The sequence below is a fragment of the Leiobunum rupestre genome, chromosome 2 (assembly GCF_980474605.1).
Source record: "Leiobunum rupestre chromosome 2, qqLeiRupe1.1.hap1, whole genome shotgun sequence".
Classification (NCBI taxonomy): Eukaryota; Metazoa; Arthropoda; class Arachnida; order Opiliones; family Sclerosomatidae; genus Leiobunum; species Leiobunum rupestre.
In genome coordinates, this window is record NC_143385.1 from 26162745 (window position 1) to 26179953 (window position 17209).

Sequence of the window (17209 nt, forward strand, 5' to 3'; positions counted from 1 at the left end):
CGAAGGAACAGACTACGCTATGACGTAGGGGAAGTGATTCTTCACAAGATGGGCGAAATACAGTTTATCTACTAAATTTTTGCGAATATCTTAAAGATCTGTGCGAAAAAACACATCAGTAAAATCGTATACATTTATTATGGTATATATTTATTTTCGTGACCATGGTTTGAATTCTAGAATAAAATTTAAATATTACGCAACGGATACTTCATGGTTTTACAATTTTTATTGTATGGTTAAAAATACACTTTAACACGCTAGCTTTCGGGTCGGAACCTCTCTTCAGGCGTACAGTTTACAAATGATTTAAAATAATTCAGCAAAATGGTTTACAAATCATTGTTTTGAATGTTCAATCACCATATTTAAGGTCGGGATATAAACCTTTTAAAGATGGATAACTTTTCCTTTTGTAAAAACCGCCCTTTACCTTATTGAGATAAAATATTGCGAATTAGTTGGTCTTTCACTATCTTTACTAATTATAAATAGAGGTTTTTTATCCGGAAACCTTTCCGCATTTTTCCACAAGAAATGATAAAAATGTTTTCATTCCATGATTAGTCTAATATTGTTTGCAAATTTAAATAAAGTGTTTTTTTCGCGACATTTTTTCGAATCTAAAGGTAAAACTAAACCTCTAGACTAGTTTTATCATAAAAACATTAAAAACCCTTAAAAAGTAATTTATGTTTAAATTTTTATTTTTCCGATTTTTGGATATTTTTCCACATTTTATTTTCCAGGAAATTAACAACTCTAATTAATAATTTTGCAAAACATCAACTGATATACTATCCATAGTTTTATATGTAGTTCTTAAGTCAGGTTTCTCGGAATATTTTACTTTCATATTTTGAAGAAGATTTGTAAAGAAAATAATTCATTTCAAATTATAATAATAAGGTTTTTTTTCATATTCCAATGATTAAAAAGTTGTATCATTATAGTCAGTCTTTTAACAAATGTTACTAACCGCTTCCACCATTTAAATTCAGCCAATTTTTATGAACCATGCTTGCTCCACCCAAATGATTTTCACGAAATTCAACTAAATACCTGTGGTTTTCTGAAAACATTATATTGTTTGAAGTAATAACAAGTATTTCTTAGGTTATATCTTATCCATATCAAAGTTTTTCGCGTTCACTATTTAAAAAGTTCAAAATGTGTAAACGCATGTAAGGGATATTTCAATGAAGTAATATTTGTTTTTTAGAACAGTATAGCTCTTTAACTATTATTCTGGTTACGTAAACGTTCATAATTATAATTTTGCAAAATCCATTCGCCTTACCTAAGCTGACTAGACTACAATTTCTACTTAATTTATAAATTGGGTCTAAGCTAAGACGAAGTTTAAAATTAGCCTTTTCCGTTGTCGATTTCACTAAGTCAAATTTTAATCATAAAATGTTGCGGCGCCCGTTAATAAGATCTCAATATGGTTGTCCTTATTCCGTATAGAATTTCTGAAGCTGTCACAGACTGTCAAACTGTCAAAACCAGCGGAATGGGATTAACTGGAAAAGACCTAAAAGAAACTTAATTTAATTAGAGAAATATTATAATAATAGAACTGTGAAAATGAAGTGTTTAAGAATCTTTTATTTAAAGGAAAAGTTCAGATTGGGTAAAACTTAGATTTATTTGAAAGATCATGTTTAAATATACTCAAAAATATCAGTCGTAAAATTGTTTCTTTTCTTAATGAGGAAAAATTATTTTTTAAACGACCGAAATTTACCCGCCAAGCGAGCTGCCATTTTCTTTCGCCTCCCCCCCCCCCGCATTGCGCTGTTATAGACGTCACCACGAAACAAAATTACAGCTCGCTTGGCGTGTAAATTTGGCTCGTTTAAAAATTAATTTCTCGTCATTAAAATTAAATTTTACGACTGATATTTTTGAGTTTATTTAAACATGATCTTTCAAATAGACCCACGTTTTACCCAACCTGGACTTTTCATTTGCTGGATAAGAATAATTAATAAAAACATTATTAAAAAGTAAATTTAGGAAACACTCAAAACGCGATAGCACAACGATGTTCCAGTAGTCTTAATAAAGGTTTTACTTCAGGAACCAGCATACAAATTATTTCCTTCTGAAGAATACATTAAAGCTATACTAACACTTTAAAGGCTTTATAAACTAAAAGAATTCTTTAGATATATCTAGGACAAACCTTTACAAAAATAAATGAAGGTTTCTTTAGATTATACATAAATTATTGTAAAGAACTTACTTACGATACTATGAACATATTTGAAATAAAATATATTTCAAACAAGTGTTCTTTATTAAAGGTATTCTTTAGTTGCTTTTGGTTATTGGAATAGAAGCAAATATAAATAGTTTTTTGTATTCTATGCTTTATTTTATAAAAAAAACAGTTGAACTGGATACAAATTAAGTAATACAAATAATAATAATAATAATAATAATAATAATAATATTAATAATAATAATCAGCTAGGCTAATACCCAAGACACCACCTTAGGCCTAAGTCATCAAGCGACTTTTGAAGAAATTAATTCAGGTATTAAAGTCCACTTAATTAAATCAAAAGTAACAAATATTTTTTTCTATTTGGAACTCTATTTTAAATAAGTGAATAAAAATGTACTAGGATGCACTGTAAGATGTAATGGATTGACTGCATCTGCAATATAAAATTTATCTTAAGATTCTCCTAGCAGATTTGCATTTCGTAAACCCTCATCAGATTCATCCCTGTGGACCAAATAAGGCTCAAGATCAAATTTTTATAAAGCGATTTTAACTATACAAAGCATAAAAATTCTTAAATTACCTATAAACCAGAAAACATTAATGGTCTTAGCTTTTGGGAATTGAAGATTTGAGTGATGTTTATACATAAAACATAACTTAAAATTTGTATTTGAAAATAAGATTTTGCGAATTTCTGGTTCCTTTAAAAAGTTTAATTTGTCGCCATTTAGATAGAAAAAATGGCTTTCCTCTAAATGGTTGCGGCTCTGTAAGCAATTTGTAACGCGTTTTACAGCCATCGAGTAACAATCTAAATAATTTAACGAGATTTTTGGAACTCGTTGCATAGAAGATATTGAACTGTGTTCGGGCAGCTTCACAACCCTGCTGTTCATTAACGCGTGGTAATAACGTATTTATTGTTACTAATGAATCTTTAATTGAAAATGGTTTTCCGATAATCGTTGATAATGTAGTTATCGAGCTTTGGCATTTCAACAGCAGCTATACAGGGTGGAAGCCTCAGCCGTGGTCCAGCCTCGGTACTTCTCCTAGTACACCAGAGTGCTGTGGGTCAAACACTTCTACAGGCGCTGGTATTCCACAAATAGACCAATGGGATAATTATAAGCGCATCTTTATCCAATCGCCCGAAAAAGCATTTGTAAGATGCGCTTCTAATTCTCCCATTGGTCGATTTTTACACTAGGAAAAGTACCCAGGCTGGACCACGGCTGAGGCTTTCAGTTCTCCCATTGGTCTATTTTTGGTCTACCAGCGCCTGTAGAAGTGTTCCACCCGCAGTACTCTGGTGTACTAGGAGAAGTACCGAGGCTGTACCACGGCTGAGGCTTCCACCCTGTAGTTGCCTGTAGGCTGAGAGGTTATTTACCACAAACGTAAAATAATGGGGGCTGAGACGACAGAGAATCGCCTAAAATTTCTACATTCATGTCTATTTAACATAAGTCGTGTAAGAAATATTTATTTAGAAATAATCAATCAATTTTTCGAGACGGCTAAAAGCACACATTCGGAAAGTATATCCCTGGGCAATATTCGGTTCTCTGAGAATGTTCCGTAACCAAAATGCCTCGGTATCGACGTTTAATAGAGTCTAGGGTGATAAATCGGTTCAGTTGAAAAATAGCAGTAGTGAAGTTTCCATCAAGGAGGAGATGGGCAGTTTCGCTAAAGCTGACGCGATATCCGCTCACGTTTCCAAAATGATAGGAGTCGAAATTTCAGCTCAATTAAGAAGGCGAGGAGAAATTACTGCTCTTCACTTTTGGCTCATTTTTGAGCGGAAAAAATGTCGCCTACTTTTTTCACTCAATTACGTTTTGCGCTCTTTTAAAAATAAATTTTTAGGCTGCATTTGGGATGTAAAATTTAAATATTTACCTTTGCAGCCTCGATGAAATTTTAAATAGAAGCGGTTCTATCGCCAAAGTTGGGAAGCATACGCACTATGTCTACAGACAACTACTACTACTGAAGTGGTGTTTACTTATAAATAAAACATATTTTTGTTATAAAATAAGTTAAAAACATCACTATAATAACGAATTTCCATGAACCATTACTGTCTTTGGAAAAGTATTTAAAAAATCAGTGGAGGCCTGTGTTGGGCATATCTCTAGCGAAAAAATACCATTAGATATAAATAATATATAATATATTATATATTATTTGTTATACATTATACATTATATATTATACATTATAAATTACATATTATACGTTATATATTTTTATATACATTTTACTATAGAGGTAGCTGCGACCTTTTTTACCTAAAGTTACCTTTTTAACCTCCCCTAACATAACATATCCTTAGCAACTAAACCTAATCATATACTGAATCATTTAACAACACTTTCCTTAAATTCACCATTCTTTTGAAACCCGCCAATAGGCTATATTTTTAAATACTTTTCAGAAATATTCGGTTGACTGACAAATAACCGTTTGAGTCACTAAATAAATATATTATTTCATATTAATATTGAACCGTGCTCAAAGCAAATTTCTAAAAATTCGCTCAGAAAATCGTTTTAAATATCCATAAACATAAATTGTTTTTCAAGACTCACAATTATAGGCTTAAAATTTTATTTATTTTATTAGGCTTAAGATATATTCTTATACTTACAGCTTTCTTAAAAAAAGTTATTCAGACTTTCTACTAAAAATCAAAGTGTCTTTCAAGGTATATACCGGAAATTAGACACGGTCGTAGCTGTCACTGAGATTCCATTTGAATAACATACTGTCACACTACTAGTATTAAAAGAAGATAGATAACCAAGGCTTAGACAGATTTTAGAACCCTATTGGGAATCAATTAATTTTGCTGTGGAAAACTTTGCTAATACTTTTTTGATATGATTAAGGATATTTATTAGCTGTTTTATAAAGAAAGTCTTACTTCGGCTTGGTAAAATTATCCAAACTAATATTTTCTTAACCATATGTAACATAACTACTCATAAGTGTGCCAGAAAGAACTTTTTCTCAATGAGACCTTGTTGCAAGGATATGACGTAATTGACGTCACTTCCCAGTCGATGACGCTTTTATCGTCTTCCAAACTAGTTCTGGCGGGGAGGGAAGTAAGTTGAAACCAGTTTTACGCGACGTTAGTCCGTATTTTCTTTGGTGGCTGTGAAACAAGGTCTCATTTAAATTTTTAATACAGGGATGTTAAACAGAAGCACATTTATGAGTAATTATGTTACATATGATATAGCTAAAGATCAGTAGAAAAGCTAAAGCAACCATTACGAAACGTAGAGGATGACACATATCACTCACCTAAGGTACTTTTGAAACCACATAGAGGTTCAGGAAAATATACTACCTCATAGAAGTTAAAATTGACTAGTCAAATTTAAAATCAATATTCTTTTTATTTATTAATCAGATAGGATTATACCCAATGCAACACCTTGGCCCAAGTCAGCTGTTGACTTCTAATAGCATTATTCCTGGTTGTAGGGTAAAATTTACTCACTTATTTATAAGGACGTCTAGAATCCAATGAAAACATTAGGAACGTTTATCCTTAATGATTCTTTTTGGGAAACTCCAAAGACAATAAAACTCAATAAAGCTACTAAAAATCCCCATTACGCTTATAAAAGCTCCATTAAGCTACTATACAAACCCCATAAAGCTACTATGAAGCTCAATAAAGCTACAATAAAGCTACTATGAAGCCCATTAAAGCTACTAAATAGCTCCATTAGGCCAATAAAAATCCTAACTAAGCTATAAAACGCCCCATAAAGCTACTGTGAAAACTACTAACTCTACTAGGAAAACTATTAACGCTACTATGAAAACCATTTACGCTACTATAAAGCCGAATTAAGCTACTATAAGACCCATAAAGCTACTATGAAGCTCCATTTGTCAATTTAAAAGCCTCAGTAAGCTACTATAAGGCCACATTAGGCTGCTATAAAGCGACATATCGCAACTAAAATCCAAATTAAGCCACTACTATAGTCTCTTTGGCTACTATAAAGCCACAAAAGGCTACTAAAATGTGCATTAAGCTACTAAAAGCCCCATTAAGCTAATAAAAATCCCATTATGCTACTAAAAAGCTACAGACCTTTTTTGAGAAATTCTATACAAATTTATTAGCGATATTTTATGGTCATCAAACTAAAATTTACAAAAGCTTCTTTCTTTATTGAAGGTTAATTGGTGGCAATCTGAAAACTTTTAAAATCAAAAGTTAGTTGGTTTGGTAGAATCTTCTCTGTACGAAACATCTTTCATTGAGTTAGGATAAACGTCAACGCGATAGGCGCACCTGCACAGATGTTCCAACAGGTGGTAAGAAATGTGGCCTGTAAAGTGGCATCCACCTAAAAAGCATGAACCACTCTATTCTTGCGGAAAAACACAAGTTTCATTTATCCACTTTCGAACATTGTAATAATTATAATAATCAGCTAGGCTAATACCCAAGGCACCACTTTAGGCCCAAGTCATCGAGTGACTTATAATACCTTTTATTCCGGTAGCCGGGTTACAATGCGTAGTAGGGTGGTGGCCAGCCCTTCATGCCACGCGATATGCCAGCTCCCTACATTTACTATTACCGTTAACCTCAACAAGTTTTTATGGAAAGGAAAAGCCGAAGAACTCGAGGGAAAACCCCTTAAAGCAGTGGGTAGAGAATCTGCAAACTCAACGCAGAAGAAGTAGTTCCGAGTTTTCACCCAGTGCTCCAAGCTGGAATCGAACCCGGCTCCTCTTTCGAACCACTCCGCCACCCTACTACACTGCAAATAAATCGTTCACCTTTAGATCACTATTGTACACATTGGGAGCACATACATGTGATCTGTATATGTTCTACAAAGTGTTCCCATGTGTGCTTTTACGATCTCTGAGTGTTCACTCTTTTGAAAATATCGCTTATAAGTGATCTCGTTTCACCTATCCGTGATCTTAAAGTGATCAGGGTGCACTTAAAGAACGCATAACACATTTAGAACACTTTTAGCAATGGTTTGGTACGCTAAATTATCACTTTGAGAACACCACGTTGTAAAATTTTCTACACCACATAATCTCTTTTCGAACACTTTAAATTTATATAATGCAAATTGGTACACTATGCGTAACATCTAATAGTTTATATATATTAACTTACCAGACGCTAAAACTTGAGCGTCGCTGCGCCACCTTGTCTCATTTCGGTAGCGAATTTAAATTTCATACTTTTGTTTTATCCCCATTCACTACTGAAAACTTTCGTTATGCCCCCTTTCGGCGGCCTTCCAAAACATGTAGAGGATACAAATACTTAATGAAGTCAAAGCTATGAGAGCAGGGGGCTTAGCAGACGATTGATACACGGTTATCCCACTTAGCAGAAGCTAAGCTAATGCTTCTGCGTCGCTGGCGCCATCTAGGTTCGTTTCAGTATGGCTAACACACTTATTTTCAAACACGGACAGTAGGCGCTGACTCTTATTCCTGTTTTTCTACGCACGGCGTCTTTAGGCCCCGTGCATGAAGATAGTAGATACAAGTAAATTCAACATCGTCTGCTTAACTTTTAGTCTATCCAAGGACTATAGTGTAAACTTAATAAAGCAGACCAAAATGAGAGCCACATGTGGTATTTTTCCTCACTGCGGATAGCTATAATGCTGCCAGATATCTAATCTACGCCAGGGGCCTATTTCTTTTACATATTTATTTCCTTACACTGTGAGTAGGGGACAGTATCGGTAAAACCTAGTTTTTTTTTAACAAATTGTCAAAATGTAATAAAGTTTTACATTTAACTAAAACTAAACCTTCACGTTGATAAATTTTACTGAACACTGAAAATTAGAATCTATAACAGCTCTTTTCGTGCTTGACCGAAATAATGCACTACATCAGCCCCTTTGTAGAAGTGCCGTTCAATATTAGAGCACTAAAAGATCACCTGCGCAACAAAATTGGCTCACCTGTTCACTTAAAGAAATAAGGGAACACTGCTGTTTAAGTGTTCTACTGTGTTTCCTGTGTGTTCTTTAATTGAACAAGTGAGCCAATTTTGTTGCGCAGGTGATCTATTAGTGCTCTATTTCGAACTATTTCTGAAACACTTTCAGAATGCCAAAAAAGCACTACAAGATCACTCAGGAACACTAAAAACACACCTAAGAACACTTAAACAGTAGTGTTATCTTATGTGTTTCCTAAGTGTGCTTTAAGTGAGCAAGTGAGCCAATTTTTTTGCGCAGGTGATCTTTTAGTGATTCACCTGTACACCTTTTTGAATTGCTTAAAGAACGTATTATTCACGCTTATAGATCACTATAATACACTAGTTACACACACGAAGTACTAAATTCCAAAGGTGATCTCTTGGTGTATAGTGATCCGATTTTGTTGCGCACTTTTAGTGATTTACTAGTGAACCTTTTTTTTGCAGTGTAGCGCAGAAAATACTAATTTTTCTTCGAGATAAGGACTTTGTTGATATTTTTTTTTAGCGTGGCTCCAAGAAACACAGCACCCCACACAAGGAGAACGCAACCCATCAAATGTCGTGGAGTTTCTTGTGTACGTTTTTCATTGGCTAGACGCTTTAGCGCCGGCTGCCGTCGGAAGGGGAAAATTCGGAAATTGTCTTCCCCCCCGCCCGTAAAACGTTCAGCGTAAAGGCTCGTGACGCTCGTCCAATGAAATTCGTACACAACCCTTCGTTAGCTTGTTTAAAGGCTAGCTGCGTTCTCCTTGTGTTTGTTGCTCCTAGATGCTCGAAAGGTAAGCCACTTCCCCCTTAACTCAACTAAAATCTGCTTGGCATTTCCTTTGTTCCTTAAAATTCACGTTTTCCGACGGAACTGAAGAGCACATGCTAGAGAAATATTCGACGATGAATCTCAAATTTTGTCTGATCGCAACAACAAAAGTGATCTAATACTAAAATAAGATTAGAATTAAGGTATGTACATAAATTGAACAAAATACAGCCAGAAACAACTGTTTTATTTCTACAAACAACATCAAAGAAAATTATATATTTTGAACGTTATATTGCATAACACGCCCCTATGACCGAAATTTGTTTTTAAATATTTGTTTTTTATAAATATGATACATCTGATAAATAAAATCTCTTTCATCTTTAAATAAATTGAAATTTGTGTTGCCGTATTTTACAAGTCATTCTTCTTTATGGTTGTTTTATATTTTATACAAAATTATATATGAAGAGCTATTAAGAATTAACAACGTGTGCTATGGTTAAACCGGTGTTTTTGTTTTTAAACATGCTGAATTTCCTTCCTTCACGGTATTTCTGTTTCATCACTCAGATATTTGAAATTTTAACAAATTTTATAATATCTATGGTAGAATATATTAAAGTAAAGATCATAATTTATATATTAAAGTCCAAACTAAAAATATCTATAAAATTATAATTTATTTTTATTTTGTCTAAAATAAATATTAACGTTTTTTGAATCGCTAGAACCATGCAAATATCGATTTTACAATCTTTGTTTTTATTTCAGTTGATGTCAAATAAATAGTGACTCTGTACCAAATTGTAGTTTCGATTAAAATAACTGCGATGTTTTAAAGTAAAAAATAGATTTTTGCAGTTACTTGTATTTAATTATACGTAGCTTTACACGTGTCTATACGAGAACGGGGTTGTATGATGAAACAAGGAAGAATAGGATTGGTAAATAACGTTAAATACAATTTATCGAATATTATACATATAGTTTTTCTATGACAATTAATATAACTTTCGTTTTGAGAAATATGTTTTAACTTTACATAAGGTCATGCCGGTTGTTCCTTTCCGCTCTAAACGCCGGCCGCTCATTTTCCCCAAGATTGGAAAAGACCAGCTCTTTGACACCTGCAGTTGGTCCCCCACAAGTTGCAGCGGCAAGCTGAGTTGTAGCAACAGTCGTTGGGCCTGTTGTCGCAGCTTCCGCCCCTTCGAACGCAGCTCCTCCTAGCGGTCACGAAAATAAAAAAATCTTATATTAAAATATTATATTGAGTTTTATTAGAGTTGAGTAGATTCTTAGAGCAACAAACATAAGGATAATGCAGCTAGTCTTTAAACACGCTAACGCAGTGTTGTGTACAAATTTCATTGGACGAGCCTTTTGCTGAACGTTTTACGGGCGGGGGAAAGACAATTTCCGAATTTTCCCCTTCCGACTGCCGCAGGCGCTAAAGCGTCTAGCCAATGAAAAACGTACACAAGAAAATCCACGACTTTTGACGGGTTGCGTTCTCCTTGTGTGGGGTGCAGTGTTGTTGCTCCTAGATAGAATAGAATGGTTGTTTATTGCGCAATTAATCAGTTTATGGGAAACCATCAAGTTATTACACAACTTTTTTTAATCATGAACTGGAATGGCGATTTCAGTTTTAATACTGTAAACTAATTTTTGAGCATGATTTGTAAAAGCGGATTATGTTTTAATTATTTAATATCTTAAACTAGTTTTTGAGCATAACTGCAAAAAGGGATTCAATCTTAATATTAAAAAGATATTTTTTTTAACAGAAACCGGAAGAACAAAGTCAGTTTTGTTCTTGCGAAGGCATTTTTGAATATGAAATGGAATAACTTATTCAGTTTCCAATATTGTAAACGTATTTTTGATCGTGAAAAGGAATTACATTGAAGATCCCCTTAATAGGGTAAAGACATAAAAGGTAAATTTTGAAATATCAGTCTGAAACTTAATTTTGATTTATAAATCAGTAAATGTTTCGTCGGCTCTTACCAAACGTTTAAAATAGCGAAATTAAGTAAAACGGGAAGTATAGTTCTGAAAAGGTTGATTTTATTTTTACCATTTTGTTCTCAGATAATTTTTTTTAATGTTTACCAGAAAACACTGCGTTATTTTAGTGTCAGAAGTTCTTTGAAATATAGAAAGTATGTGTTCTTTTTTCACCAGAAAAAATAACTTAGTTCCATCTTGTATAAAAAAAAAGTAATTGAAAAACTAGCAGGGAGCCCGTTCATCGAAGCTTCTCAGAACAGCCGTGATGCGCTACCCTATATCCTTACAAATCTTTGCTACAGAAAAACCTTAAAATTTAATTATATGCTATAGAAATTTGTGTAAAATATCTATAGAATTGGAAAAATTTGGGAATTTTTCTGTACGTTAATTGAAAAGTGATTTATTCGTTTTTTATAACGAAATAATTGAGAATTTGTTAGATACAGAAAACCATTTTTATGTGGAAACTAAACATTGTAGCTTTATTAAAGTCTTCATAAAATTCGTTAAACAAATTATATTTGTTTTGGGCTAAAAACACGTTCAAAATTTAAAGTTATTTTTAAATTGAACGCATTACAATCATACTAAAAACAAAAAAGCTTTCTGTTTAGTTGTTTTAACTCTTTAGCATAATTTGTTTCGTGAAAATAATAATTTGATTTATAAAAATAAAAAAAATCTTAATTTTGCCACTAATAAAATGTTTTAAACTGGCTATATACAAACTGTACTTTTAAACCGGTTGTATTAAAAACCTTTTTAACAAACTGTAGTTTTTAACTAGTAGTTTAAAACATAGTTTGGTTTTAAATTTCCAAACTCTGTTTTATTTATTCGTTGAAATAATCATTAATTTGACGTAGATTTTGGTTTTAAAGTATTTTAAATGTTCATAAGGTTCTTAAAAATTGTTTTTTTTTGTAATGAAATCAATTCCGAAATTGTAAGTGATGTTAATAGTCCCTTAATCTCTTCAGGGAGTCAAGGGTTCCTTGCAATAATAAATGTTTTAGGACCCTTGACGCAGTGTGATTTTGGGATCTGTTTTGCACCCCCACCGAGACCCAGAACTAATAGTTGATTTTATAAAAAGTCTTTACGCTTGCCCAACTTGTTGAAATGATGCCCTGGAATAGTTCAGCCAATGCCTAAGAATGAGTTCATAAACTCTTTAGTGGGAGAGAAAACGGATCCACAGCTGAAGCGGGGAGGCAACATTTCAACAAGATGGCCAAAGTTATTTTATAAAAAGGACTATTGCCTCAACGTTTCTTTATTATCGCAAAAAGGGGCCTAGTGCACCTTGGATAAAATTCACCCCTGCTTTAAACGAACATATTTCAATCTCACTGAAGCATTCGACGAAAGTCGAAAGAATATATTTAATGATATGTATATAAACACAGTGTTGTTAATTCAACAGCGATTTCTCAAAACAATGAGACCTACTTTTTGAAGGGTTTGACATAACAGCGGCGGAACGTTAACCGTGTGAAGTCGTAAGCCCATTTAATATTTTCCTTGTGTAGAGCAAGTAGTGGCACATTCAGTACGTTTGACAAGTTCTCTTATTTCATCTTAATTGGTTGGATATTCCTGAGACAAATTTTGAGCACGTTCTAATGTTTGTTTTACATCCAAGTTACTTTGACGCTGACGACTAAAACTGATTTATTACGATAGTAAGTAGCGTCAGATTCAAGAAGGTAGTTTTAATTAAATACGAGACCCTAGAGAGACGGGATGATTATAATTGGGGCATGGTGACACGTAATATTATTAGCTTGCTTGACCATCAAAAGGTTTACTATCGCTAAAATGTAGAGACGAAATTAATTATCTTCCTCTCGAAAACTGGAGCACGCCAATGAAATAATTGCTTCTTCAACCTGTGGCCAGTTAGTTGGATAGATCGATAAATAAATACATATTTGATTTTTTAGTTTAATAGTAATATTATTTCATTTATTGATGAACTAAGTTTTTTACTATAAAACAAGTTGGCAAGCCAAAATATACCTCTCCTCGGAAGAGTTTTTAATTCAGTGAAGCGTAACTCTATCCGTGGTTCTGCGGTAGAACGCTCACCTGTCGTGCAAGAGCGCTCGGGTTCGAATCCCGGCCGATTAAAAAATTATACTACACCCAATGACAAAAAGAGGGCGCTTTTGGAAAAACCTTTTCCCTGATTCTAAGAAACTGGGTACGCAGTGATTACCCTTTGCCCTGAAAATGCGAACGTGTTCGCAGGCCAGACAGACAGACCCACCCACAGACAGACAGACAGACACGGTGATTGTATAACCCTTCCTAGGGTACAAAGTCCCCACGGAGTGGTAAAAAAACTGATTAAGATCAGTTCTAATGGTAATGCTACTAAAGCTTTAAAAAGTATTTATTTAAGCCGTTTATATCCTACAAATATTGCATATTAGTTTTCAGGTACCAAATTTATTAAAATTTCAAATATTAGTCTATTAAGTTTTTATTAAAATAAACTTAAATAAATTATTTATTTCCATTCTAAACTTCACTTTAAGTTTCGCTCTACCCAAAGCTAATTTTAAACTATTCCTAAGTTTAATTGAAGTTTTTAATTGAAAAGCAGTAAAGTATATCGAAGTGACATTAATATTGATTATTCGTACCAATTCAACAATAAAATCAATTGCACGGTTCAAAGTTTAAAGTAATGGTGAAGTATTTGGTGCATTTTTAACCCCTAACATTATTCAAAACAAGACTATAAATCTGGGATATACATAAATAGGGTTGAAAATATCAGCTATAATCCAGTTACGGAGACACTATCCATTTCACTTAAACGCCGTATATATTGTCATCTAGTGAATGAATATAAATAACACAGCGCGACTTTCTTCGGAGGAAGATGTCTTCGGCCATTGTGCTGAAGGATCATTTGAAAAATGGTGAATTTGACACGTTTTTATTAAAAAAACCCTTATCTTAAGTCATCCCTTTTTTCAAATGGCGGGTGCCACCAAAGAGAGTTAAAGACGTGTTCGCACAAATGGGTTTCTTTGTCGTGCAATTGTTGCCTCAGACTGTGATCTAGAAATTCATTTTCCACTCTTCTTTACTTGAAATCATTGTTAACATCGACAACCAATGCAGCGATTTTTAAACCGACGTTTTGATCTAATATTATAGTAGTTTTTAGTTAAATTAATTAGATGTTAAGTAATAATAATAATAATAATAATAATAATCAGCTAGGCACCACCTTAGGCCTAAGTCATCAAGCGACTTTTGAAGCCTTTAATTCAGGTGACCGGGTTACAATGCGTAGGAGGGTGGTGGCTAGCCCTGCATGCCACGCGATCGAGCCAACAGCTCCCTACACTAACTATTACCGTTAACCTCAAGTACATGCTAAAAACGCGTCGAAAAAACTGCTAGAAGTTTACCAGAAGATTATTTCCCTTTATTTTTCCATACTAAATTTATAATTAATTAAACTAAAAATAAAACTAGTTAATTAATTTATTAATTGGAAACAAAATTTTGAACTTTTGTTAATGCGATTAGAATAAAATGGTAACCATGTTTTAAATAATCTATAATCAAGGACCTTACATTAAATCAATGTCAATTTGCTTTGTAAATATGTAGACTAAGAGTGTAAGGTTGTAAAATTATGCTATCGCTGCGATTGTGTTGGTGTATTTATTTTAAAATACGCCGCCTAAAACAACTAATGATTATTAACGGGCGTATTAAAAATCATAGCTAACCGTGTTTACGAGTGTACCGAATAAATTTTCAAATTTTTTCTGCCGTTAATAAGATATACTTTGCCAACTAAGCCAAGATTAATCCTGTATTTGGTTTTAATTTTGTTTTATTCAAACACAGAAAATCATATGTCCTTATAATATATATAATAACAAATTTAAACAAATACTTACTAATACTAAACAGTTAGGGCACTATCATAGGCTCAAGCCATCTAACGACTTTTAATACCATTATTTCGGGTGGCTGGGTTACACTGATTAGGAGGGTGGTGACAAGCCCTTCATGCCACGTGAGACAAAAGTTCCCTACAGTTATTACTATTACCGCTTACCTCATAGTGTTAACTATATTTTGTTAAATTTTTTTATAAACATATTTAAAATAATTCATTGAAAATAGTTAATTTACGTTTTAAAATAAAATCCACTATTGCACAGTTTGAAATATTTAATTTGCGAGCTACGCACTTTTCGACTCTATCGTACGAGTCGTCATCAGGCGTAGCGTCGCAAATTAAATATTTCAAACTGTACAATAGCGGATTTCATTTTAAAACTTAGTTTTATGTACAAGGCTAAGCCAGTTTTCCATAGTTAATTAATTTATTATCGTACAATAAAGTTTTGTAGAACGATTTATGTAATAAATAAAAATAACCTGTGTTAAGTCCAAAAGTTTGTATGTGCTATAGACGCATTCACATATTGCCTACAAGGAAATATGCAAAAAGGGGCGAAATCCACCCGAGGTACCTTCATAATTAATCATGTTTGAGGTAGATGGCGACACTTTAAAGTTTATGAAAAATAAACTTTTTTAAAAAGTTATTTATTAATTACTAAATTATAATACTTTAAATTCTTATTAAAAATATATAATTTTGTAATTTAAATTAACAATTAATTTTAACAGTAGTTAACACTCTCCACCATAGATGGCATTATAATACAATTTTAAACTATCCAATCAGGGAAGATAATTTTGTATTTTAAATCTCGACAAAACTGTTCTCCACTAAAAACTGAAAACTTTCAACCAATCGTTGAAAATCAAAATTATTACGTCATGTTGCTATCAGAGCGCCATCTACTAACAAATAACGCCATCACCACGTTACCTCGGATGAAATTTACCCATTTAAAGTTGTCTCTGTCCCTTAAAAATTGTAAATCGATCTATAAACGAAGCAAAATGTCCGTAGTGTGAACGTCACTAGAATCTCCAGATATTTTATATATCAAGTAAAGACAGTGGAAAAGAAAATTGACTTTGGCGGCTACGAAAAAACCCAACGTCTTAAGTTTATTCAAAGTTTAGAAAAGGTACAGTTTTCCTTTTTTTTACTCCTATCGAGGCGCCCTATTAGACTAACACCCGCCTTTTATGGTATACTTCTATAAAGTAGAAAGAAATTTTTCTTTCAGCTTGTGATGTGAAGGGAGATTTGGCAGGCAAGTGCTCTATCGAAATGTCATCTATTGATGAATAGCGTTTTTTATTCAAGCCACCCTTTTTTCCCGTCAGTCTCGCTTTGAAGTCACCGAGAGCTTGTCAAAAGATCTTTTGGGGTTATTTTTTATATTTCTCAACTGCTACAAAATGATTTTTTAAAGGTTATATTTGAAGGAAAACCAAACCAATGGTCTTCTTAAGTGATTTAATTAATTTAAAGTAATGAAAATAATTTTAACTTTAAACAGTATCTATAACTATAAGTCTTAAAGTTTGTCCTTTTATTTATTTATTTATTTATTTATTTATTTATTTATTTGTATTTCATGTTCCTAAAAACTCGAGAACGGTTAGCTTTGAAATTTTTACTCTATGTTCAGGGCCTGATTTCCAACTAAACGCGCCTAATTCCAAATACCTGACATGGCTATTAATCTAATTCAATTTTATTTGGCACCCGTCCCGACCTTTAAACTTTTTGAACGGGTTAGTGTGAAATTCGTAGAAGGGGAGATAGTGTGAAAGAAAGGGACTTCGTAGAAAGAGGGGTTTAGTTGGGATTTTTCAGTAGTTCAGGACGTGTTGCGTTTCTGCTATCGTTTTTTCTGAGCGCGTTGCGTTTTTGCTACAGCGTTTACCTTTCTTACGTACAAATCAGATCTAATTCATTAAAACTAAGACCCTGGGCGAAGCCAAGTATTAAAACTAGTAAATTAATAAAATATGTAAAAGGTAAATCGATCTAAGTCCAATTTGAATAATTTTTAGCATTTTTAAGAAATGCAGAGTAAGTACCGGTTATTTCTTTAATGAGATTTGAAATCGTTCCTTATTCTTAATTTTATTTTTCAAAGTGTTTCTTGTTCTTAGGGGTCTTTGTTTTAATAAAAAATATATTAGCTTCAATTAAAATCATAACTTTTTTTATACCTCCTAGCGTGTTCTCTGAATTTTTTATGGAAAA

The 17209-nt window shown here is 33.0% G+C and overlaps 1 protein-coding gene across 4 annotated transcripts in view; it reads right to left on the reverse strand.

The window, feature by feature from the left end:
- Window positions 1-9232: 9232 nt before the first annotated feature.
- Window positions 9233-17209, reverse strand: part of LOC149956643 (xibalbin-1-like) — a 63519-nt gene continuing 55542 nt past the window's right edge. For all 4 annotated transcript variants that reach the window (XM_090165497.1, XM_090165496.1, XM_090165495.1 and 1 more), the window contains one exon: window positions 9233-10238. In XM_090165497.1, coding sequence (XP_090021623.1) covers window positions 10100-10238 — 139 coding nt within the window. In that variant the 3' untranslated portion in view covers window positions 9233-10099. The remainder of the gene's footprint in view (window positions 10239-17209) is intronic.